The sequence below is a fragment of the Chelon labrosus genome, assembly GCF_963514085.1.
Source record: "Chelon labrosus genome assembly, chromosome: 2".
NCBI classification, from domain to species: Eukaryota; Metazoa; Chordata; class Actinopteri; order Mugiliformes; family Mugilidae; genus Chelon; species Chelon labrosus.
The window spans coordinates 33,231,134-33,256,142 of record NC_140338.1 but is presented as its reverse complement, the minus strand read 5'-3'; the positions used below and the strand labels follow the sequence as shown (position 1 = coordinate 33,256,142).

At 39.6% G+C, this 25,009-nt stretch overlaps 1 protein-coding gene across 1 annotated transcript; it reads left to right on the top strand.

The window, feature by feature from the left end:
• The first annotated feature begins 1,967 nt into the window (after nucleotides 1–1,967).
• Nucleotides 1,968–23,106, top strand: rab11fip4b (RAB11 family interacting protein 4 (class II) b). The gene is made up of 13 exons (XM_084573591.1): nucleotides 1,968–2,367; nucleotides 10,491–10,735; nucleotides 10,886–11,071; nucleotides 12,242–12,376; nucleotides 14,015–14,050; nucleotides 15,038–15,137; nucleotides 16,443–16,546; nucleotides 16,699–16,839; nucleotides 17,224–17,305; nucleotides 17,834–17,971; nucleotides 18,103–18,261; nucleotides 20,364–20,507; nucleotides 20,892–23,106. The coding sequence occupies exons 1-13, from the start codon at nucleotides 2,290–2,292 to the stop codon at nucleotides 21,006–21,008; spliced, it is 1,665 nt and encodes a 554-aa protein (XP_084429717.1). The 5' UTR covers nucleotides 1,968–2,289; the 3' UTR covers nucleotides 21,009–23,106.
• Nucleotides 23,107–25,009: the final 1,903 nt, after the last annotated feature.

Genomic DNA, 25,009 nt, shown 5'->3' with positions numbered 1-25,009 from the left:
CTGTGTAAACTTACTGGAAGAAAACAAGGAAAATCTGGAAGAATATTTTTGAAACATATTTTAGAAGTAAGACAGTCTAAAGTGGTAGCGTTAAAAAGTGAATGTATCATCTTTCTGTTTTAAGTATCACGGAGATTGTTTGTGGTGGCATTGTGTGGTTTGTGTTTCCACAGCATGGGGAACAAGCACTTTAGATGTAAGTAGGACAATAGCAATATGGCAGTCACAGAAGTTCTCTCATGACAACATTAAGAAAAATCAGATCATGATGATGGTTGTTGATTTGGTAAGGGGATATAGCACTTATAAAGCCAGGTCAAGTCAAATTATTGTTTCACAGGCTAAAACATGCTCCTGATGCTATCTATCTCAAGCTCATCCTGCAATTAGTGTACAGCTAAGTACAGTTCAAATGATTCTCAATTCCTGTTGTGGCCTCTGGAGTATAAGGTTGTTTGAAGTTATCACCATATAAATTACAGTGAACACAGACACATTGTCCTCTTCACTAGGCCAGCAGGATTAGGAGAGTAACAAACATGACAGTCACATTAAAAGAAAGTCTGTAAACAGTAATAAACCCGAACAGGGGCCGTTTAAAAGATACAAATTGGGAGTACAGATGAAAGAATGATTGTACTTCCCTGAGATATTAACATTATGGAGAGTTCACAGCGTCACATGTGCAGACGTTTATTAAATTATTTAAAATGTAGAGGAAGTGGCATAGTATGAAAAAATAACTGTTTACAAATCTGAGAGCGGGAGGATCATCCAAAAAGGGAATAGGAAGTCAATTTATTATCCCCTTTTTGGATCATAATTTGTTGTTGTCAGTGGCAACATGCATCAAAACCACATGATAGTTTTAGCCACAAACCCATATTGGATTGGTTTAGGAAAAGATTGTCGCTGATTGTGGTTTGGGTTTAAAGAGAACCTTTTACAGCAAGAATCACCAATCTGCAGCAAGCTTCTACCGCCATTTTTTTCACTTTCTTCCCTGCCAGGAGATTTTAGTTTCACTTATTTACATGTCTGGTAAACTTTTCAGAAACCAAGAAAGGGGGCTTCGTGTGTAGATTGACCACCATGCATTTCGGAAAGAGATTTGAGGCTTGCTCTAAGAATGAAAAGCAAACATGTAAGTCACCTAGATTGGATTTTCTAAAGCACAAGTCATGGTAGTATATCCACAATGGTTGCTTTGTCTGAGCAGCAGTCTAAACCTTGAGACTAAGGAACTGCTGTTCACACTGGAGAAGCATTTTTTTCTTAGTAATATGCATGAAGTAAACACTGTCATTGTATTAATCATTATGGTCAGTCAGACTTTATTGTTCCTGTGAGGTAAATTATATAATAAACACTTATTAAAGTAATTGATAATTAGTTGAATAAGTAGTTCATCTGTCAGCTAACTGAGTCATTGTTTCAAATCGAAGCTGTAAGGTTGTGGACTAAGAGCGTTTTTTTCCTCTTCCTTAAAGGATATGTAACAGATACTAGTTTCTGACTGAAATGAACAAAAAATGCCTCTAGGCACTTTTCCACCAGCTCTCTCCTCTCTAATGCTTCCTCACCTTTACTTTTATCTCTACCATTGTTACCACCAAGTACGTGTTTCCCTTTTGACCCATCTTGTGGAATCTGCTGCATCACTAAGGACAAACTGTTTCAGTTTTCGTGACACAACGGTCACCTTCCTCCCCCCCTTTCTCGGCCCACACAAGCACTGGCCTCTTCCACAGCAGAGCCAGACAGAGGCAGGCAGGGCTTCATATGCAAATATAGCCTGAGTAGGCGGCCGCCAAGAGCAGAGTGTGCAGCAATGTGAGAACTCTCACAAGCCCCGCCCACAGAAGCCAGTTGCTAAGCAACCACCTGCAAGGGGGAGGGAGAGGGGAGGAGGGGCCATGAATTCAACAACTGTTGCCTGATCTGAGCTCTCACTGTGTGAATGCGAGGCAGCCGGGGAACCAGTGAGCGAGGGAGGCAAAGTGTATGAGGGTGTTTGATGCAGAGCGTGTGTGTGTGTGTGAGAGAGAGAGAGAGAGAGAGAGAGTGCAGTCTGTTGGTGTGGGGAAAGCCAGGCAGCCAGTGCAGTGTTTTAAAGTGAATGATACGTCCTGCTCCTCTTCCTCTATTTGGACTATACCACTACCTAGAGCTCACCCTTTGGATTATTCCGGCACTTCCTCCTCCTCTTGCCTTTAAGGGGAACACCTGTCTGTGTTGTGGTGTGAGCGCTGAGACAACGGACTTTGCCCCAGTGAACGGGGCGAGTGGATGACTTCAGTGAATGGGTGTTTTGCTGGTGGAAAGAGGGAGACTGCTGACCATGGACTCCCCTCACTAGTTAACGGGGTAAGAGACCAGACTGCACTGAGCCCGCTGAAATGTGGGGCTGATGAAAAATTGCTTGACAGAATGCGAACAAAACGCAGAAAGAGGTCAACGGAGAGTCCTGAGGGTTTATTGAAAGGAAAGCTGAAGTAGTTTATATGTTGAGGGAAGACTGATGCGTGCAAGGGGGGGAGATCACTTGCAGTGAGTCCATTGTCCCCCCGTTTATTTGAATGTGTGCGTGTTGCACGTAGTTGACCCAGCCTCACAGCTTGCCTGTCTGTCTTGCTCAGCTGTTGGTGTCTGTGCCATCCCTCCTACACTGCCCTGTCTCTTCTGTTCTCTCTCTTTTCATCCCTGCCTGCTTTCCAGTGTCCTTTCCTATCATGTTCTCCCTTGTTCTGTTCCTGTTGGCTCTTTTGCGGTTCAACATCTCCCTGATGGTAATGGGATTAATTGGAAAGCAGGGTAGCTGGAAGGAGAGAGAATGACTGAGACAGGAAGAGAGGGGGATCAAAAAGAAATGTGCACAGGACTAATATAGCATGTCCAGGTACAAATTAATCAAGAAAGAAAAGCAATAAACCTGCTGTTCTCACATTTATCCTACTCCTCTATCTTATAACAGGACTTAGAGTGATGGTATTTCACACATAAATGTGTAGACAGTTGGCTTAATGTCTGTAAACCTAGATTTAAAGGGATTTTGGAAATCTTTCATTATTTTCTGGTCAGAAATGTTTGGCTACTGGTAATTCATTCAGGGTTTTATGCCTTGCCAGTTATTTCCACCTGTTTTATCTATCCTTAGTTGGTAAAGTGTTACACATTTGCAGTTATACTGGAACAAGACTCGTAAAGCACACTGTAGAATAAATATTATTTTATATTTATTTTACATCACCTGAAGAATTAGGCATTAAAACGGTTACTGTGCTGTATTGACAACCTGTGCTGCTAATAGTACAACTCATAATTGCTGTAGCCTTTAAGGTTTTTAATAATCAGCCCGAAAATAGAAAGAGAAGGTGAGTTTTATTTGTATTGCCATTAGCAACATATGACGTCAGGCTCTGTGGTCGTTTTGAATACTCTTGTTCTGGTGACTGGACATTGCATAATGAGATTTACTCTCCTTCAGCTGAGCAAGAAATTCACCATAGCTTGTCCCAGGACCTAAACATTACTGGAACAAACCAATATTTAGTAAAACATTGTTGCTTATTGTCATACACTTCCACCTGACTACTTTTTATTGCCATTTGGTTTTGTTTCCTTGAACAAAGTTGTCAATCACTCAAGTGTCTTTGCCAGATCACAGGTAGTGTACCGCGACTAGAATAACTAGATTAGCATGCGGTACTGAGCTGTACAGAATGAATGGAGGCTAATCTGCCTCAGTTAAAGCAGTCACTCCTTTCCCACAGCTTCTGTCATCCTTTCTAACACACTGAGGCCGAGAGAAAAATCTACAGACAAAACAAAGAATGATCTTAACACGCACCTAGTCATACTTACTCAGTCTCTGAGGTAATGTACTGTACAAATTTAAAAACAAATATTGGCCTTGACTTCATGGTAGGAGACTCTTTTGGTTCTCATTATTTCCCCATTGGAAATGTTTCAAATGAGAACAGAATACAAAGTTTGAGTCACACCGTGCACAACAGCTGACAAGAGAGGGAGGATTGAACTCCCGCTGAGGGTCTGCCAATCAGCACACTGAAATGCCCCCATTCAACGGTCAGCAGCATGTGGGCTGACAATTGGTTGGTTAAGAGAAAGACAACGCACCACAAAGATGAAGAACTTACTTCTTTTTAAGTATGCGTTTGGTGACACAACACAGTGTCTAATATCTACTATATTATGAGTCAGAGTTTTCTGTTCTTCCTAAAAAATGACTACTCTTTTTGAAAAGAAATGTGATGATTGCAATTCAGGGGAAACAGGAACCATAAAAAATGCTCAGTCATTGGATTTTAAGGATGAAACTATTTGACTAGAATCAGAAAACTTTTGTCTTTGTCGAGGCTAAATGCACACACTCATGGCTTTGATTTGGCATCTGTCGGATAATGCCAACATCTTTGTTTTGATGTGAAACCACACATTCCAGCTGTTAAACACACATTAGCTCAGAACAGGTGGTTTACACCTTAAGGACAAATGGTCTAATGAAGGCAAACATACCTGCAACTTGGTTTAACAAGTTCTCATGATCAATGTGACGGTAATATTTTTAGCCTACATTTGCATCTTTGTGACACATGCACACACAAGCATTTGGTTTCCTATATTACTGTCTAGTTTCTTTTGATAATAGACTTTCGAAGAAATAAGAAAGTACAACGCTTATTGTGATAAAAGTATCGTAGCTCACTCATGAGTTCAGGTCCCTTTAGGTATACAAACAACGTACTACATCGCTTTAATCAAAGTGTGTATTTCAAGTTCTCCTTGTTTAACGGGACTGCTCTATTTACATAACCGCACGCACATGAAAATATTTGGATGAAAATACATGTCTGGATGTTCTTTGACCCTCATATCTCAGCCACTAACATTAACTGTCACCAGAATCTGGTTTTAACTTTCATACTTTCATTTTAAACCTGAATCTCATTGAATTCTCATTCAGTCATTTAAGAACGCCACAGTAAACACAGACACACACTCTTTCACCTCTTTGGGTTTCCTTTGTGCATGTAAGCTGGACTTTGTTGAGAACACCTCAACACAGTCTCCAGTGTGCCTCTCTAGTCCCTCCCTGCATTGTCCTTTGTCCAGTGCAGCATTCCTGGTAATCCAAGCAGTTACCTATCCCCCTTGAAACAAATGTGTGTGTCTTTTTGATTGAAAGCTTTGCAGTGTTTGCACTTTAGTTTCATTAGCCAAGCTGCTATGAAAAGCCCTGGTGTTTATTTTTCACTTACAGTTTTGACTTGAAGTTGCATGAGCAGGCAAAGAGCTGAGCCTAGAAACAATGAGGTGATAGTGCGTGCCTGTTCACTTCACAAAATGGTGAGAAATATGAGTCATTACTTCCGTTTGTATAATGTGTGCGGGTGTGCATGCGTAGTAGGAGTATTGCCTACCGTAGGAGCTGAATAATACAGACGCCCAGGCACATAAACACAGTTACTGAATATTAATACTTCCTTGTCAAAGTATGTGGCAGCGAAAAGTGTGGCTCATGTTGAAAGGCATGTTGCTGTGAAAATGTTCTTCATTTAATGTTCTTCACACGATTATTTTCATTGAATATTTTCCTCAGTGTGCTATTTTTAAACAAAATCTAAAATATTCTTCTTAATATCATATGCAAGACAAAGAAATGCAGATAAGCCTCAGAGATAAGCTGGGATCAGTTCTCCTTTTGTGTTCTTTATGTGAATTAGAATAGCCATTTATGTTTCTGTGAAGCCTCTTATGCCCCCCTGTCGTTTTTATTAGCCTCTGATGGGACTTGAGGCTTAAGGTAACAGCACACAGTGGTAGGTGAGTCAAAACTGAAGTTAAACGATTCCTGTTTTTAGTGCAAATTGTTGTGGTGGCAGCAGTTGAGAAGGTTGAATCTTACAATAATATAGCATGAGGTTCAACTGAACAAAGAAAGAGAGAGACGCACAGAAGGCTTCTGCAGAGAGCAGAACAGCTCTTATCTCAGTTGCACAGTCTGACAAACACAAGCAGGGAGACTCTTCTGTCTCTCCTGCTCTCTTCCCTAAATCCTGTTTTCTCCTTTTCAATTTTTCTCTCACTCTTCTGCTCATCCTTCAGTCTGACTGCTGACTCAATCAAAGCTTCATCAGTGTGGATCGATGGTGTCAACGTCAGTTCATGCGTCTGCTTCACTGTGATGTGGCCCTCCCTCTTTAAGTCACCTTAACATTCGTTTTGCTTGATTGGACAACAAAAAAATGGTTGTTATACACCAAATACACATCAGGAACAACACCTTTTTAAGCCCTATAAACTGTATAATTCATTTAATCTTGGCATGGCATTATCTGCTCAATTCTTAAAAATGGTTATGATAACTAACTGAAACTAAATTATACAAGGATCAGATCATCATATCATTTTCAAGTAAGAAAACAATTTAAGTCGTACTACCTCTGGCAAGTTCAAAGTTGTCTTTTTCCTATTCACATTAATATCAGTAAGGGCTTGAAATGGCCATACATCCACATTATCCTCCAATGTGCCAGGAGGATAATGGTTTGTTCAGCACTACAATGTTATTGACCTTCAGCACTCTGCATAGACGTAATTGGTTTGAGCCAGAAGTGGATGGAGAGTCTATCTTTTTAATGATGGCAACAACAATGTTGTTGTTGTTCAGCCTGATAAAGAGTTGGGGTCTTTGCTGACGAGAGATTGAAGACTAATGCCAAATAAGACTGCCCTTGGTAATTAGTTCTTGTAACTCTGAATGCGTTGTGTGTATGTATGTGCAAGCTTGTATTTTACATGTGTGTATAGGTACACTGATAGCCACTGAGAACAGGAATCGAATTTCTTTTATGTGTAAAAACACAGATCGAGGACAACGAAGAGAAAGAGGCAAAAAGGATGAACAAGTTATCAAGTTATTAAATAAGCAAGTTGACAGATAGTTAGGGTTAGGGTTAGTGTGAGTTTGTGTTTGAATGCTAAAAACTGTTGGTTTTGTCTCAGGTCACCTAGTCCTGGATTTATACAACGAAAGCTTGCTGCTAGCTAGAAAACCAAAAGCAGCATGCTAGCCCTCCATGATGGAGGTTCTCTAGGATTGTGTCTCCCCACAACTCTGCAGTACCACCCTACTTGTGCCAGCTGTGGTCTGCCATTCGCAAAAAAGTTAGACTCAAATAGTGTTTTCTGATTCCTCTTCCACTAGAGTGCTTCCAGGTTGTGTTTCCAGGTTTTCCTCCCATTAACCATAATTATGCAGTGCATCCTTGTATGTGTCTTGTTCCAGTTCTCTCTCTCTCTCTTTCTCTCTTTCTCTTACACAAGCACTCATTTTGTAATTGGAAAATACTGTATGCTGTTTACCTCCCTGGCAACTAATACTGTGGCTCTAACTGGTGTACAGTCAGTTCATTTTCATGTCTCGGTTTGCTGTACTGTGTTGCGCAACAACTGTAGCATGAAGCATACATGACTCAGCCTTGAGTTTCAGGATTGTGTCAGTGTGGTTTGATCAGGAGACATCCTTCATATTGCGTAAACTTTCATCAGTTCACACCTGAAAAACGAGTATCAATGCCAAGTTCATCTGCGTGCCAGTGATTATCAGATACTTTTATGGTTGCTTCAAAAGATTTCCAAAGTATAGGTAAATGTGTTGCACAGACACATATAAGGCAGTGCATGTTTCTTTAAATAGTTTCATTTGCATCTGGCTTATTCTTTTTTATTTCTCTCTGTTTTACATGTAAACATGTCTCTCTGTGTCTTCTGCCCTTTATTTTCTTTCTAGCTCTTTTATCTCTTTTCTCCCTAACAAATTGCATTTCTATTGCAGCTGTGGTTGGTGTAAATAATACATGTTTCCCTCATCCTCCTTCTCTGAAAGCCTAGCTTTGCATTCATCTCCCTTTCTTGCTTTGTCTTATGCATAACTATGCATGCTGCACAACTGTTTCTCTACCTGGAAAATCTGGGCTGACAGTCTTGTTTATGCACTCAAGACGTCTGACCTCTATTTTTCCGAGAACTGAGCACAATGCACATGCCTACTCAGCCACACATGACACGGACAGAGAACATGAACACAAATGCAGTAACACATATACAACCGTCTTAAATTTGCATACACATTCAGTCACATTCTGTGTATGTCTTACCTTTGACTTAAACTGACCACAAACACAGGCATTTGAAAAGGCATTTTAGATGAGACAGATTTGTCCTTCATCCTTAACCCTTTATCTTTTTCTTGGTCTCACTTGGGAGAATGGGAAGAAGAGCAGGAAAGGAATGGTAGGATATATTTTAACTAGGTCAGATGCTGCAGTAACTCACAGGGAAATCAGAAAATCTGTTTCCTATCCGCTTTAAACTAAAATATGAAGAACGTGGTACAACGCTACATGCTGAGCAGAGTAATATGTGATGTACGGCTGCATGTGTTTTTTCACATTTTGAAAATGCAGTCCATGACCATTTGGGTAATAAGCAAGATTATGCTGTTTGTTTTTTTTGCTCTTGATATTTGATAGAATCTATGAATATATTATCGTGAACTATTATTTAGGACGTTGGAAATGTTGGATTTTTAATTTGTGTATAAGTTGTGTAGTTTGTGGGTATTTGATAATTCATTAAAAAACTGATCTGGCCCTACCAAACTTTTGATGGGGATAAAAATCCCCTGTTACCCAGGTGGGGTGTGAAGACTCTCCAGGTCTGCACCACTGCAAAAGTACTTAAAAGTATTGCAAATCTTGGCATCTTAAGTTCAAAGCCAAGGGCGATTTGGATGCTGTTTGGCAGGCCAGCTGTGTTTGTGCTTCAGGGATTCAAGCAATTTAAAACACTCTGTAGTCTCATGTTTTGGCAGTGCTAGCCCCCAGGCTGTTCTCGAGCATGCGGATACACAGAGACACTTACCGTAAACACTTGCATTCACTTTGACAGCTCCTCCTCTAATCATCACTTTTTTTCCCCTCAGAGTGACTACATATACTGTAGTTTATGTCATTCAGTGCCATTGCCTAAAATAAATATTGTTATAAAAGCTAAATTAAATAATGGCACGTGTGCTTTATTGTTTCTTGACAGAGTCAAAGCCCACTGATGCATATTTACTTTGACAGAAGGAAATTAACCTTTTTAAATACTTCGACATTAGTATCTGTGTGTAATTAATATAGCCATTACTTCGTTTATTGTATTAGTATAGCATAGAGAAAATAGAATAATGAAAAACAAACTATTATAGTTGAGAAAAATGTATTAGTATTAATGCCCAGTTAATGTAACTGAGTCTAGTGTTGTTGCATTATTAAAACATAAAATAAAAATTCCATGAACAGAATTTGATGTAATTTGTAGTAATTATTTATTCATTCATTCATCTTCTGTAACCGCTTGTCCTGTGAAGGGTCGTAGGGAGGCTGTAGCCTATCCCAGCTGTCACTTGTCATCTACGGTCAATTTAGAATCGCCAGTGAACCTAATGAGCATGTCTTGGACAGTGGGAGGAAGTTGGAGTACCCAGAGAGAACCCACACAGACACAGGGAGAACATGCAAACTCATTTTGTAGACTTGTGAACTGTCACAAGTCTGTGATGTTGCCTAAAACCTTTGTCCTTGCTTTTGTGCTCACATTCTTGTCTAATCTCACCCTCATGCTAACCTTATCATTCCAGGCTTTGGATTTATTTCTCATATATAAATTCTTCCCCACTATTATCTGTGTTCTTTTCGGCCACACTTTACCTACTTGTACCTTTTCGGTTTTCCTCTCTTCTTCATCATGTTGTGTTCATACTGTGTTGAGCCACACTGAGATAAGACACTGTTCTCTGTTGCGTTAGGTTCTTTTTGAAGAGTAAAACAAGTTGGATAGGGACCTCTGACCTCTAACCTCTGACCCGTCGCCCTTTGACCCCTCTAGCCCTCCGGACCCCCCTATGTGAACTTAGGACCATACCCACAGTTACGAAATTTACTAAATGAAAAATTTGCCCTAGAATTTACTAATCTCCCTGAGCTGTTACCCCCAGATTTGAACCCTTTTTTTCATCTGTGAAAAGGCTGCAATACTCAAAATGATTTTGATGTATTCCAGAATACCTCCATTGTCTGAAAAATAGAAACTTTCTGGATAGTTGTCCACATTATGGAAACAATAAACCTTCAAATATGAAGAAGGGTTAAAGTGTTATCCTTTAGCAGTGTCTCTAACTGTGGATGCACAGATAACAAACACTGAATTATAAGAGATCCTAAGAAAACAAAATGATCTCTGAACTATCTATATATACTATCTTTTTAAATTTGCATATATGGACATTTGTGAATTGTCACAAGGTCTTCAACGTGTCATCGGTATAACAGCCTGAGCTCTTAAGTGTTTCTGTTTACACAGATCTGTGTCTCTCCACCTCTTTGTCTGTACTTACCTTTCGTCTGATCTTTCTCCAGGGTGGTGAGGAGGAGCAGGTTTGTCCAGTCATCATGTGCACGCGGGCATATCCTGACCCTGTCCCTGAGTGCCAACTTTTCCCCGGAGAAGTGGAGGAGCCTGAGGAGGCAGACGAGGGTAGGGAGAGGGAATCAGACAGAGACAGTGCTGTGGAAAGCACCCAGGGGTCAGACACATCAGACGGGTCCACCAGACCAGGGGACAAGGAGCACGTGCTGGGAGATCTCTTTTTCTCTGGGGAGAAGTAAGCTTGAACTTGACTGTTGTCTAACTGTCTCTAAATCTCATTAGGATCGCCTTTGTTCCTATGCCTTATATAGGGATGAACTGCCTCTGTTCTCCAAAAGATTTACAGCTACAGACTTTAAAACCACCTACTTCCTCTTTTCCTCAGGTGTGGTCAGACTAGTATTTCCGTGACTTCGGACCTATCAACACGTTCCTCAGCTTCTCTGAACGAGGAGCAGTTTGAGGACTACGGAGAAGGGGAGGAGCCAGACTACACTCCCAGCAGCCCCTGTCCGGACGAGGAGACTCGTACCAACGGCTACTCTGACCTTGGCTCATCTGTGCCCTCTAGGTAAGAGAAAGCTAAGGAATAAAACATCGGGAACAATTCTTCTTTATGTCTGTGAAGGTTCTCAGTCATCCAGGTCATGGTATATCCAAAAACCAATTATATCTATGCAGAGTGCTGAAGGTCAATAACATTTTAGTGCTGAACAAACCATTATCCTCCTGGCACATTGGAGGATAATGTGGATGTATGGCCATTTCAAGCCCTTACTGATATTAATGTGAATAGGAAAAAGACAACTTTGAACTTGCCAGAGGTAGTACAACTTTTTTTGGAATTCTTCTTTATGTTTGTATTCTGTTTGCATGAGTGGGATACTATGACTAATGGGATGAAAACACTGGCCCTATGATAATTTACCATGCATAAGATCACTTACACATTAAAACAATCCTGGTTTCCACCTGCTTAGTAGGGTTTTCTTTGATAGCTGGCTATCTAAATGAATCACAAGATGCATTCAGATCTGGGTAGTTTACTTCCTATAAGATGATTTGCATTCCCAATTTTCATTATTTTTTGACGTTTCTATGTTGACAGTGTTGTTGTGGAAGAGGTGTATACTGTGATTTCCTACCTTCCTGCCCAATAGCAAATGTTTTTAGGCCTAGTATTAAACTGTGGACCATGGATTGCGAATCCGATTGTGCTACAAAAAGCACATGTGTAGGTCTCTGCTGTTCCTCAGAGCAAAATACGCAACGCTGACCAGATTTCTGTAGCTTCAGCTTTTAGTCTCCACTCAGAATCACTACCTGACTCATATTATTCTCGAGGCTTGACTGTAGAAGTTTAGCTTAGGAGTTCTTGCCCTTAAGGTCGCATTAATATTCATCAAAGGCCTGTTTTTAATAGGATTAAGTCTTCCAGCTGATAGACTGGCAATACAGCTCCATGCTCCTTTCACGCATACCAAGCAGACAGACCTGACCAAAAGGAGTTGGCAGGGAGATTTAAATTCAAAATGAGGCCCAGATTTACAAGAAGTCTGACACAGCTCGGCATTGGGGGAGAACTTTAAATAACTACAGTACAAAGTGGGTTAAAGGGACTCTTGTTCGTTTTGAAACACAATTCTGATCCTTTAGCTGAGTGGAAAGATTTGAGAGATTGGTTTAAGTGTGCTCTTAACTGCTCTCAAGTGTCTGATTGTGTTTCTGTGTGTGTTTACAGTGCGGGTCAGACTCCTCGTAAGGTGCGTCACCATTACACTGGTGAACTGATGGATGTCTACTGTTCTCAGTGCAGCAAAAAGGTCAACTTGCTCAATGACCTGGAGGCTCGCCTCAAGAATCTTAAGCCTAACAGGTAGGACGTGTACATATCAGCCACATGCTGCCCAGTTCCATAAACAGAAGCTTTGAACCGAACTTGAGTTAATTATACTTGTAGGTCATTTTTGGACACCACCCATTATTTTAGTTAAAACAATAACTAAACCAAAGATGACAGGAGGCATGCACCTCTGTGTTTTTAGGTCAAAAGAAACACTGACATATACAGGTACAGGATTTGAAGTGAACTGGTCTTCTCACATTGTGCACGTTATGCTGACTCAGGAATGCTTTGAGGGCTCCGCTGTAATATTATTGTAATATGATTACAGAGGTGTTTAAAGTGTTCCTCCTCCTGTTTCACGCATGAACGAACGTATCATCCCTCACATGCGCACACTCAAACACTAATTGATTGTTATATAAGGCTGTCTCTATTGTGGTTACCTCATCAACCATTGTACTATTACTGGAAACATGATCCGTGGTGACTGTGCTATACAGTCTACCTGAAAATACTAAAAGACTCACACACACTTGCATAATACAATTTCATTTGTCAACATTGAATTTAGCATAATAATGTTTTCGAATATAGTGTAAGTTCCTGTCTTTGTTACTGGAACTCTCTGCTGACTGCAGGATTTCTCCCTGTTAAGAAGTGGCTCTAAAATTCACCATGGCCTTTCTCATTAGACCTGCTTCCCTCTATGAATAATGAAGGGAGGGGTTAGAGAGATGAAGGAGCAAGAAGTGTAAATGAATGAATTTAGAGTACTTAGTGTGGATAAATGAACTTATAAGATGTGGACTGTGTGAAAAAGCTTCTTAGAGATCCAAAGCGAAGACTATTAGAAGGGACTTGTGCTACTAAGCAGCACAAAGTATTTAATTAATTACCTGTGCATATTATGCTTCTTTACACCCAGTTAATTCAGTTCATCCAGGTTTTTAGCACAGCACAGAAAATGCAAAGTTACAGAGCTATAGAAGTTAAAATATCTAACTTTTATAGAAACTTTAAAGAGTCCTGGCCAAAGGAGAGACATAAGTTTGAAACTATCTTCAGTTTGTCCACCATACGCTTTGGGCTCTTAGACCTCTTTGGGGGTTATCTGAAACTTTACCTGTTTTGTCACTCAGGATTAAATGCTCATGTAAAATATTGCTTCATCTATATGCTTGAGGCCTATTAGACACCCTTGATAGTTATTTGATGCTGTTATGTCACTGAAAAGCACCGTATTTTTAACTTTTTATGTTTTTGAGCTTTAACCTGTAATAATTGTTCAAGCAGAAGGAGTCTTGGTGGTATTTACACTTTAAAACAGTGAGAACCCAGAAAAGATTTTTAATAAAAGAAATCCAAATGCGCTGTAACCTATACTTCGCTAATTTTTGTTAATCCGTAGTGATATCCACCACAGGCATGTCATACTGAAAGAGTCTTTAGTCTTTTTGTTCCCCCTGAGACAGTTGCTGAGCTAACAGAACTCCACAATGACTGAACAAAACTGAAACTGTATTAACAGTGACATGTCATTTAGACTTCCACAGTGAATTAGGTTCGCAGTTATTTCCCTTTGTATTGTTGAGCAGTTAGTCTAGATATATCAGTGACAATTCACTGAAAAATGATCTGTTTAAAACATTTCTTTTTTTTCTTCTGTAGCCCCAACAGAAAAATCTCCAGCACTGCTTTTGGAAGGTAGGCCATTCACCTGCATGTGTGTGCGTGCGTGTGTGTGTGTCTGCAAAAAAGGTCAGTCATCTGTACTCTTTGTGTTTATGCATTATAAAGCTCTCGCTCCACGTGTTTGTTCTATTTGTTGACGTAGGCCCTCGCACAGCAAGATTAGCTGTTTCCTTATCACTCTGCTATACAACCACTGTGTTCTAACGTGCAGTTAATTAATAACTAGTTATTTCGAGAAAATACAGGGTATTTGGATGACCTTACTTGCAACCGAGCACAACATAAAAGCTCTTTTTGTTCCTATTTGAGTGTAGACATCAGCTTTTTCATCAGCAACCATGTATCCAACTACATGGACTGTTGGTCTGCACTGGGTGCGATGTTGTCTGTCTAAGCTTTTGTCCTATTTCCAGCCAAAGGAAGTGAGTTATAGTGACAGAGTGAAAATGGCCTGTCAGACCTGATCTATCTATTCAATATATTGTAATGTTTGTCTCTCTCTCTCTTTATGTTCTTTCTACTGCTGTCTCTGTCTGGTTTGATTTCTTTTTCCAGTTTATTGTTCTTTATCTGCTCTTGTCTTCTTTCAGTATACAACTTTCCTTTCCTTTCCTCTCCTTTCCTCTCCTCTCCTCTCCTTTACTCTTCATTTAGTTAATCTTCATAACAGAGCAGAAGCTTGTTTTTCTCAAGTTATTCCATCAGTAGACAAGCAGCCAACTAAAGTCACAGTGTGGCATGAATCTCTCTGTGCAGACCTGTGTGGGCGTATATGTGAGGTTGCTATAGCAAAATATGTGTGGGCTAATTTTAATTCTGTGTGCACTAGCTTCTATGCTTGGCACTGTCTTTCCAGTCCTACAGTATATCATCTATTGTACCTCAGTGCAGCATCACTGCAGGACACTTTCTCTCTCACACAAAAACATGTATACTAGCCCACACTGAACAAGTCCTCACAGGGATTCCTAAAGTTTGTGTCTCTGTGTGTTTGACCAGGCAGCTGCTCCACAACAGCAACTTGAGTAGCAGTAATGGCAGTACAGAGGACCTTTTCCGAGACAGCATTGACTCCTGTGACGTCGACATCAATGAGAAGGTACAAATATATTTGTTTCATTCTGTGCATGTGAATTTGTTTGTCCATATTTTGACCTTCATTTAATTATTTGAATCAAGTAGGGCGTAAGAAGAATCTCCAAAGAACAAGCTGAAACTAGAATTGTAAGCAATTATAAGCTGGTCCAAGCACCCCATACACAAGTCAGACCCAAATCCAAGTCCCCACTCCTGTCACACATGCTGCTGCACAGACTCATTTTTTTTTGCCTTATCTCTGCATCATTGTCAGTCTTCCTTTCAGCGCATGACCTTTGACCTCTCCGGTTCCCATTCCTCCTACCCTCCCACCCACCACTTCCACTGCCTTCCAAGTCCAATACCTTCCAAGACACACAAATGTTTGGTTTTAGTAAAAGTTGTAATGTTTATGTGCATATTTGTTGCTGCCTGGCCAAAAAAAGGTCAAACACTTGCAACAATATTTCGTTGGACCGTCTTTAGCTTTGATTACAGCACACTTTCACTGTGGCATTGTTTCTATAAGCTTCTGCAATGTCACCAGATTTATTTCTATCCAGTGTTGCATTCATTTTTCACGAAGATCTTGTATTGATGATGGGAGAGTCTGACCACTGAGCAAAGCCTTCTCCAGCACATCCCAAAGATTCTCGATGGGGTTAAGCTCTCGACTTTGTGGTGGCCAATCCATGTGTGAAAATGATGTCTCGTGCTCCATATCAAATAGGAGGCTCAGGCAGTGTAATTATTAATAAGCAGCTTTTTGAGAATAATTTGACACCAATCTTGTTTGTGTAAAACAAGTGAAAAATCCAGTGACTAGTTCGTTGAGGAGCTGCCGCATACAATATTACAATAGTTCTCCTCTTGTTGTTTTCTCCCCCTCTGTCCGTTCTGGGATATCTCAGTTTGGATATCCACATGTTCTGAGTGTATGCATGTACTGTATCTCTTAAGTCCCGGAGAGTGAGTGAGATGTACAGTATGTATCATCTTGTTCTTCCTGCTGCTCTCTTCTCCTTTCCTCTCTCATCTCTCTGTCTCTACTCGGAGACTCCTATCTCTAGCTATATAAATAACATTGAATTGAATTGAAGAGATGGGGATGCACAGCTTAAGTTGAGAATGCAAATATATATGATTAGCCTTGTCATTCCTCGTGAGAGATGCAAATTCAAGGAATATCCAAACTGCTTAATTACTTTCAGGAAATAGGGAACCAGCTGTTATTTAGTGCCATTGTATAAATCCTTGTGAATCTGCTTACAACTATGTCCTTATAAGCGTAAGTCCAATTGTAACATGTAATTATGTTTTCTATCAGGTGAGTTCTCTTGAGAAGAAGGTTGCAGAACTTGAGAGTGAGATTCTGGTCAGCGCTGATCTTAAGTCCAGGCTGAAGCAGGAGAACACGCATCTGGTTCACAGGTAGAGTTTGAAAGCTGGTTTTAAGGGATGTAGAAGATTTATTGTAATACAAATAAATAACCTCAAAAGTACCATATTTTGCAGATAACTTACCGATAAAGTGTGGCAGTGGTTTAGTCTTAAAAAGTAACGTGATGTGTTCATAATCTCAGGGTTCATGAGTTGGAGGAGCAGTTGAAAGATCAAGAGACCCGTGCAGAACAAAATCTGCAGGAGAGGTTAAGACGACACAGGGAGGCCTACAGCAAGCTGGAGAGAGACACGAGTACACAGATAGAGCTGCTGACCAGCCGGTGAGAAACACTTAACAAGGATAGTGATATCACCTTCATTTCCTCTGTTTTCATGCTTCTTATGTTGTCTTTTTGTATCCAAATGCATCTGTTTATAATGCTGTAGTCTGATAATGAGACACTGTTGAGTTTATAGTTTCTTAATTAGACAACTATATATCAGCGTCCATATCCCATGAGAATTGACATTGATTCCTGCTTCTTTAGAGAAAATGCAGAATGTGAAACTCTATGCTAATCAGAGCTCAAGAGATTTCTCCTGGGGTTGGTCAGGTGCTTCTGGAGCTGCAGCATATACTCTGGTTGTTGCCCGAAACAGTGCTTTAGCTATTCATAAGATTCACTTAAAAACTTACGCTGACATGCTGGAGTTTTTGTCTTTAGAACTAAGCAGCTGGAGGAGGAGAACAATGAGATGTCTCTTAACATGTGCCGCCTCAAGTCACAGACAGAGAAGCTAGATGAGGTAAGCCATATTTACTTTTCTCTATGTTTGCTTTCCTTTGCCTTGTTACTCTTTACTAGTTTGAGGAACTCAACTACCCATTTACTGAATGCAGAGTTCCATAATTATCTGTCTACACTTTTCAACATGCACTGACCCCAGCCGCAGTCCACTCCTTGTGAATCTCTCCCAAATAGTCGAATAGGCTTTGCTTCACAATCCTCTCAATGCATGAGTCAACAATATTCAAATTTTCCGAGATACTGAGTTTTGTTTTTTCATTAGCTTAAGCCATAATCATCACAATTAAAAGAAATAAACACTTAAAATATATCACTGTGTGTAATGAATCTATATGAGTTTGACTTTTTGAATTGAATTACTGAAGTAAATTAACTTTATATTCTAATTTATTGAGTCGTATCTGTATATGTAAATACTCGTATTTGGAATTTTCTTGATTAAATGGACAAAAACTGAAATGAATAAATCAAACTTCATACTGTACCGTAACTGTGTGTGTGTGTATATATAAATATCCATCTTTAGGAAAAGCAAAGGATGACAGACAAGCTGGAGGACACCAGCCTTCGTCTGAAGGATGAGATGGACCTCTACAGGAAAATGATGGACAAACTGCGACAGAACAGGCACCAGTTCCAGAAAGAGAAGGACGCCATGCAGGAGGTGGGAGGGATTATTTTTTCTCTGCAACTTGTCTCTCTCACGTCAGTGTAGTGACTCATAGATCATACAGCTACAAAATACTGTCTTGGCATTATATAACATTCTTCTTTTGTCCATTCTCTGGCATGTAGCTTATAGAGGACCTTCGTAGAGAGCTGGAGAACTTGCAGGTCTTCAAACTGGAAGCAGAGAGGCCTGGCCGGAGCCGCAGCTCTTCCTCTGGGTTCGCAGACTTCAGCAGCAGGAGCAGAGAGTTGGAGCTAGAGCATGAGGTCAAAAGGCTCAAACAGGTACTGGTCTGAAACACTCACATCTCTTTGTTGTGTGCGGTCAGCTCAGTCAGAACTGTAGCTACTGTACACTTTAACATACTGCAGTTTTCACATAATTTTTTTATAAGGAATAGAAGGATTTTTTCAGAGCTATCTAAATATAGTTGTTACTTCATCAGCTCTTATCACAAGCTAACTCGATATGAGACTTCTGTTCTTTTAATAAAAGGTAATGCATATTTAAGTGTAAGTGTGGATACACAGAAGTGAGACAGATAACTATATTCTATTCAATGCAGCATTAAATGTATGCATATTTAATTTCTTAACAGAGTAGTCGTTAAGTTTCATTTGACTGAAGCAGTGGTAAAGGTTTCTTGGCTGACCAGTAGTTATTAAAACATGGAACAAACTACTTTCCTTGTTTTCCTGTGCTTGATTTAATTTAGATTGTCGTTGCAGATTATTGAGTTTTATGTGTATTTTTTACTACTGATCATGCTACTTTAGTGCATGTCTCTGACTCTCTGAAATGTTTACATTAAATGAAAAAAGTTTTAGCCATGTTTTCCCCCCAAAAAATAAAAAATTAAAATTAAAAAAGCAACACATTACATGTAGACTTTTTATAATTTAATCAGTTCATACATCAATACAATGAACTAGTTTCAGTGTTGCCAGAGGAATATAAGGTGTTCTAATTTCAGAAATCAAAGTAGACCTTTGGCATTTCCACAGAGTGGATTTACTGTAGGTCCTTAAATATTGTGTTGTTAAGGATGACAGACAGTCACAATACCTCATAGCCTTTAATACGCCTGTATAATGCACTGATATTTTAACAATGAAATGGTCCTGTGCAGCTTACCTCAGAGGAGATGTTTTGTTTTTTGTTTTTTATACTTTCTCAGTACTTAAGTGTCAATACTGCTAGACTTACAGATTCAGATGTTATCGCTACTCTGCTCTTGTTAAGTGGACAGACCTGATACAAAGTAAACATGAGAGATAAGGAAGTAAAAGAAAGTAATTCTCAGATGTCCTCTCTGATGAGACGGGTAAAAGAACGCATTGACTCATTGTCATGACTTAGTTAGTGGCATGTATCACAAATTATGTTTCCTGGTTCCTAAGCCAAAAGAACAGCAGTAAGCCAAAAGAACAGCAGTATATAAAGCAAAAAACGCCCAAACCACCAGGCCCTGATGGACACTTTGTAATGGTACAACTTTTGATTCATATGGAGTACACATCTTATCAAGAACTTAAGATGATAAAGTCATGTCTTACACTAGCTTTGGGCCGGACTTGTCACACTAAATGCAGGCAAGTACGAGCAGGAATGACAACAGCAGTTTTATACCAACTTTAATACGCTGAGCCTACTTTTTATATCTTTTTATCTATTTTTTATATCATTGCCTCACAGCAGGTTTAGATTTTGAAGTTTTCAGTTTAATTGTGGGTTGGTTGGACAGATAACAAAACCTTGTGTAGGTAACAGCTCTATTTGGAGAGATGGATAAGCTCACTCTATCACGCTTGCCTGTGCACCTCTGTAAATGTTTGTATGTGTGTGTCCAGCGATTTTTGTCCCAGGACATTCTTCCCCCTGAATTCCAGCACCTGGGGTTGTCTGGGGCTCGCCTCTGTCCCGGTCTGATGGTAAAATTGCTTCCGTGACCTTTGACCTTCTGATTAACCACTAATCACAATGGAGTAGCGCAAGCTGAATTGAGGTCAGCGCTGCTATTCCCTCACTAATGGATAAGGATTGAACAAGGGAAAAACTAACTGACCTCTTGTCAGCATTTAAAGTCGACCTAATCATGGAGCTTTCATAACACACCAGACAACACAGGCGAGCAGTTCATCCTGTAACACGCATAACCCATGTTATGTCTAGTAGATGCTACTGAAATAGATCTGTCTTGCTGTGTTCGCTGCTGGATGATGTACCAAACGCAGTGTTTTGCTGTACGGGTTGAGTGAGGCTTAAGTAGTGGACACATTAAAAAAATAAAGAAAAGATTTGCCAGTCTTGATCGACTTGTGTAGTCCACATACTCACCTCTTTTGCCCGTCTGTCCTCTACCTCCTCCCCTGATTGTGTATTTTAGGAGAACCAGAAGCTGAGGGAGCAGAATGATGAGCTGAATGGTCAGATCCTCAGCCTCAGCCTGTACGAAGCCAAGACCCTGTTTGCTACCCAGACCAAGGCCCAGTCTCTAGCTGCTGAGATAGATAATGCTTCCAGAGACCAGGTAAAAGTTTTAGTTACATTTGTTATTCTCTCATTACAAAGAGCATGAACTATAGAGCATTAATGTATTTCTAGGACATATCATAGCATGACAGTGATCTTGATGTGTCATTTTGACAAGCACCATTAAATAAACCATGCCAGCTTAAAATAGATCAATGGATGGCCAGAATGATATATAGTCATTAGGTAGTTCCAAGTATGTATGTGATTCTTGCAGGTGTACCCATTCAAAGGAATCTGTATGCAGCCACTAGTAGTATTACATATTCTACAACTAACAAAGGATAAAACTAAGAAAATATTTCATAACACTTTACAAAACATTGTAGTGTATCTCAATGATAAACTGAAATGAAGATGTGTTTGACATATGTCTCCCCAGCTAATGGAAGCACTGAAGGAGCAGGAGGAAATCAACTTACGCCTGCGACAGTATATGGACAAAATCATTCTGTCAATCTTGGACCACAATCCCTCTATTCTGGAGATCAAGAACTAGCAGCGACTCAACTGGAATGAGAATCTTTCCTTATCTCGCTGGGGTAATGAGGATCATTCCAGTTGTTTGATCAGAACCTGCAACGAGTTGGGAACCTGTACAGGAAAACATGGAACCAGAGCTCATCTTATATAACAGACATGCATCGCCCCCTGCTGTTTGTGGTGAGAACAACAGACAGAGCACAAGGGGATTCTGGGAGTTTTTCTCACTGGCTATTTTAGTGTGACTGGTCAACGCAAACTATCCTGTTTTCATTCTCTATTCTGTGAACTGTAGTCACAACTTTCATCTCATGTAACCAACCAGGAATTTCTTCCCAACGTGCTTTGTACATTGACACAGTCACTCGACACAGTACACTGGACGTAAATGTACTAGGGCATAAAAACTGGAACAATTTAACTAAGCTATACTACTGTGTTCTGATGTAATATTAGCTGTGTTATTCACAGTATCTAGACTGTAAATCAGTGTGAGACAGACATGGAGGCAGATCAGTCCACTGCCTGACCTGTAACCTGCCAGTCTTTTCCCCTTTATCATGTAGATGTTCTCCGAATGCATGAGATGATGTATTTGGACAGGCACGTGTTGAAAGAAAATTGGGGGAAAAAAGACAGAAAGGGTCTGAGAAAGGAAAGAGGAATGCCTAGCAAGAGTGTTACATGATGGACCACGTCCATAGAAATGAGGCTATTTGTTAAAGTCGATGAAGGTACAATGAAGGTGAAATATTTTTTTGTTCATATTTGAGAAGATGTCTTCCAGTAAACCTTGCAACAGTAGTTGCAGTGTTAATCAGCCCAGTGGTGAATATAAGAAGTGACCCTTAGTTGATTCAGATTTAATTTACGGCACAGAAGCTATAACGAAGAGTGTCTTTAAACTGTAAGTTCAATGGCTGCTATTTGCTAGCAGAGCTTGAAAGGATGTTCTGTTGCTAGCAACAGACGAAAATGATATTGCACAGAAATCTAATGAGATGAATGTACAGGATGCGAGGCGGGTATATGTTGGAGTGACTGGTAGCCATTGTAACGCGGCCTACTGAATTGTCTTTCTATGCTCAGTGAAATGGTCTCAGATACTGGATGTGAGCATGCACAGGAGACTCACCTTTTGTACAAAAAACTGGATTAGCAACCTCATTGACGCCTACAAGCTGCAAATTGTAGTTAGAGCCTCAATGGCTTTCTGAATCTCTTCAATACTGTAAATATCATGAATGTATGACTCGATATTGTGGCCAAAAGAGCATTTTGAATTTAAACTTCTGTAACTGGGTTAGACACATTGTAATCCACGTGTACAGTCTTCAGTACTGTAATGAGAAGGGCATTGTGTCAAGAGGAGGAAAAATACAATCTGCTGTATAATTGTAATTGTTCTAAACTTGAGTTTTGCTTCCTTGCACAAAAAATACATTCTGTTTCCATTTGCATGGTTCACATTTTCTTCTGTCTGTGCCTTTTGAGAACATTTTTCAAGACGATGTTGCTAAAGACTTACAGTTTTTTTGAAGGTACGTTTTATGTCTATGTCTGACATACTTTCATGACCTGTAAATGTTGTAATTATATAGTGATTATTTGTATTCATGTGCCAGTCAACACTCTTTTTCAGATTGATAATAAGACAAATATTTTATACAGTTTTATCAAGGTTTGGGGTTGTTTAGGTGTCCTGTTAACTGTATAGCACAACGCTTTATATGGTACGCAAGCCAGGTTTTTTTGTTTTGTTTTGTTTTAAATGCAGAGGGCAGTGTTTTGTTTCTTTTTTCATTTTTTTGTCCACTGATTTTCAATTTGCTTTAAACTGGCATTTTATATGGTTGTAAATTGTCTTCCTAACTTAAACGGTGAGCATTATAAGCAATATTAACTTATTACAAATACCTGCTGATTTGTATCACAAATCTTTTCACTCTATAGCTGCTTGTCCAATCCTAGACTTTAAAAGAATAAACGGTACATTGACAGTGACAGTGCAGACTGTCAGACATGTGTCTTGTAGCTCTTGATTTTTTAGTTATTAGGGCTATCCATTGGGATGTAGTTTTCTTAAATGACAATAAAAATGGCTTTGGAAGTGACACTGCGTAGAGAAATTTCTGTCATTTTGATTTACATGTAATTCTTCTCATTTTTAAATATCTGCCATTTCTTAAACAAATACTGTGAAATTTTACATTATTTAAAAAGAAAAGAAAAAGATTACTTTGGATTTCAGACCTTGGCCTTTTCCCAAAATGTTGTCACAAAGTTGGGAATATCACACCTTTGAACCAAGGAAAAAGATGAGGACACGTGGAAGGAAGAGAGAGTGGGTGACAACGAGCACTGCACTACAATAAAGCTCTAAAGTTTATATATTTTGTGTGTAACAGTTCATTTAAAAACACTTGTGCAGTGGGAAACTACCAACCTCAGTTAGCTTACACAGGCATAAAGAAGTTTAACAGCAGCATCTAAATCATGCACTAGTTGTTTATTAAATTTTTCTATGCAGACAGGACAAGAACTGAAGTTTTCTCTACACAGCTGAACCTCAAACACAAGAGTTTTTTTAAATCAGTTCCACAACACTTTGGATAAAATCCTGTCAGTGAGCGGCCCTGCGTCTTTGAAATCCTACCTAATTAACTTTGGTGGCATGCTTTTACACAGAAATAATAACCTCTAATGTTTCAGGTTCAGCCTGTCAGTGTTTAAATAAAAAGGGTTTGATAAGGCCAAGTCAGAGTTTAATTGTATAATTAGAATTGTCTGGTGTCCAGGAATCAGTAAATTATTAGTATTTTCTCCTTCAGTCCAGATCTGGGATCTGTGCAAAGACCAATCAGTGTTTACTCTTTTTACCAAGATTGTCCTTCACATAGGTGCAACCAGAGTGCAGGTCTTGTCAGTCCTGGTGTTTCTTCTTTAAATACATTATCTAAGCATCTCAGTGTCGGTGTTGATACCTCTAAGGCAATTCTGTCTGAATTTATTATTATATAGACATGAAGCATAGACCGTAGCCACCTTATTCCTAGCTCCCATGAGCAGTGGCATATTTAGCTTCTTTCTTAACTATGCCCCTTCGGACGGGGAGGCAATGAATAATCTAATCAGCTCTGAGGCGTATCAGTACCTGCACAGTGATAAGGTTGAACACGTATTGTTAAAAGAGACCGTGGGACACAGTCTTATTTACCTTAAAGCAGACATGGAGCCCAGCCAAAGTCTTAAAGTCCCTCATCACCGAGCCTGGGTATTAGTGTCATCATCGGGTGAAATACAAACAGTAGGATGTTCATGTGTTGCAGTTCAAGGCAGATCTTCCTTTGGAAGGTATATGTTGATTAGTAGTTTTAATGATAATTTTCATTGCTTTTAATGTAGGGCTGCAACAAACGATTGCTTTTATAGTCAATTAAATGTCGATTAGTCAATTAAATGTAATTAAAACTATAAAAAGGGGCAGGTATCAAAAGTTTTCTTCTTCCTGCTCCTTTTCATTTATGGTGTTACGTATACAATAATGTAATGTGTGCAAGCATGTAAAGTATTTAATCTATGAATGGAATAAATAGATATGAATGAACGAATAAATCTTTATTTTCCATTCAGGCTGAGAATGCTGTGAAAGATAGGGAGATCATGATGCACAGAGAAAGTGGAATTATTATATTATATTATTGAACAAAATATTATATATTATATACTGTTATTCTCGTGACACTATACTGTCAGTCCTCTTTAGCACCCGGCGTCTCTTCTCCGGTGGTCTCTCATATCCCAACCACAAAGTAGGGTGCGTGTTCCTCCGTGGGCTTTTTGTCAACAAAATGAAACGAGCACACGTACAATGTTTTCGGTGTTTTTTTTCAAGTTGAGTTGTTTCAGCCACATCCTTCTGAGTTCCTCATCCCTCGGTAGGCGGTGGACTCTCACAACAACATCCCCTCTTCGTCCGGGGTGCATGTTCAAAACAGTGCTCTTGTAGCCACAGAT

What these genes read in the sequence shown, in the direction of transcription:
- rab11fip4b (XM_084573591.1), top strand. Translation starts at nt 2,290, where the DNA reads ATGACTTCAGTGAATGGGTGTTTTGCTGGTGGAAAGAGGGAGACTGCT. An exon ending in ACGTCGACATCAATGAGAAG is followed by an intron (nt 15,138 to 16,442) that starts GTACAAATATAT and finishes GTTTTCTATCAG; the next exon opens with GTGAGTTCTCTTGAGAAGAA. An exon ending in ATAGAGCTGCTGACCAGCCG is followed by an intron (nt 16,840 to 17,223) that starts GTGAGAAACACT and finishes TTTTGTCTTTAG; the next exon opens with AACTAAGCAGCTGGAGGAGG.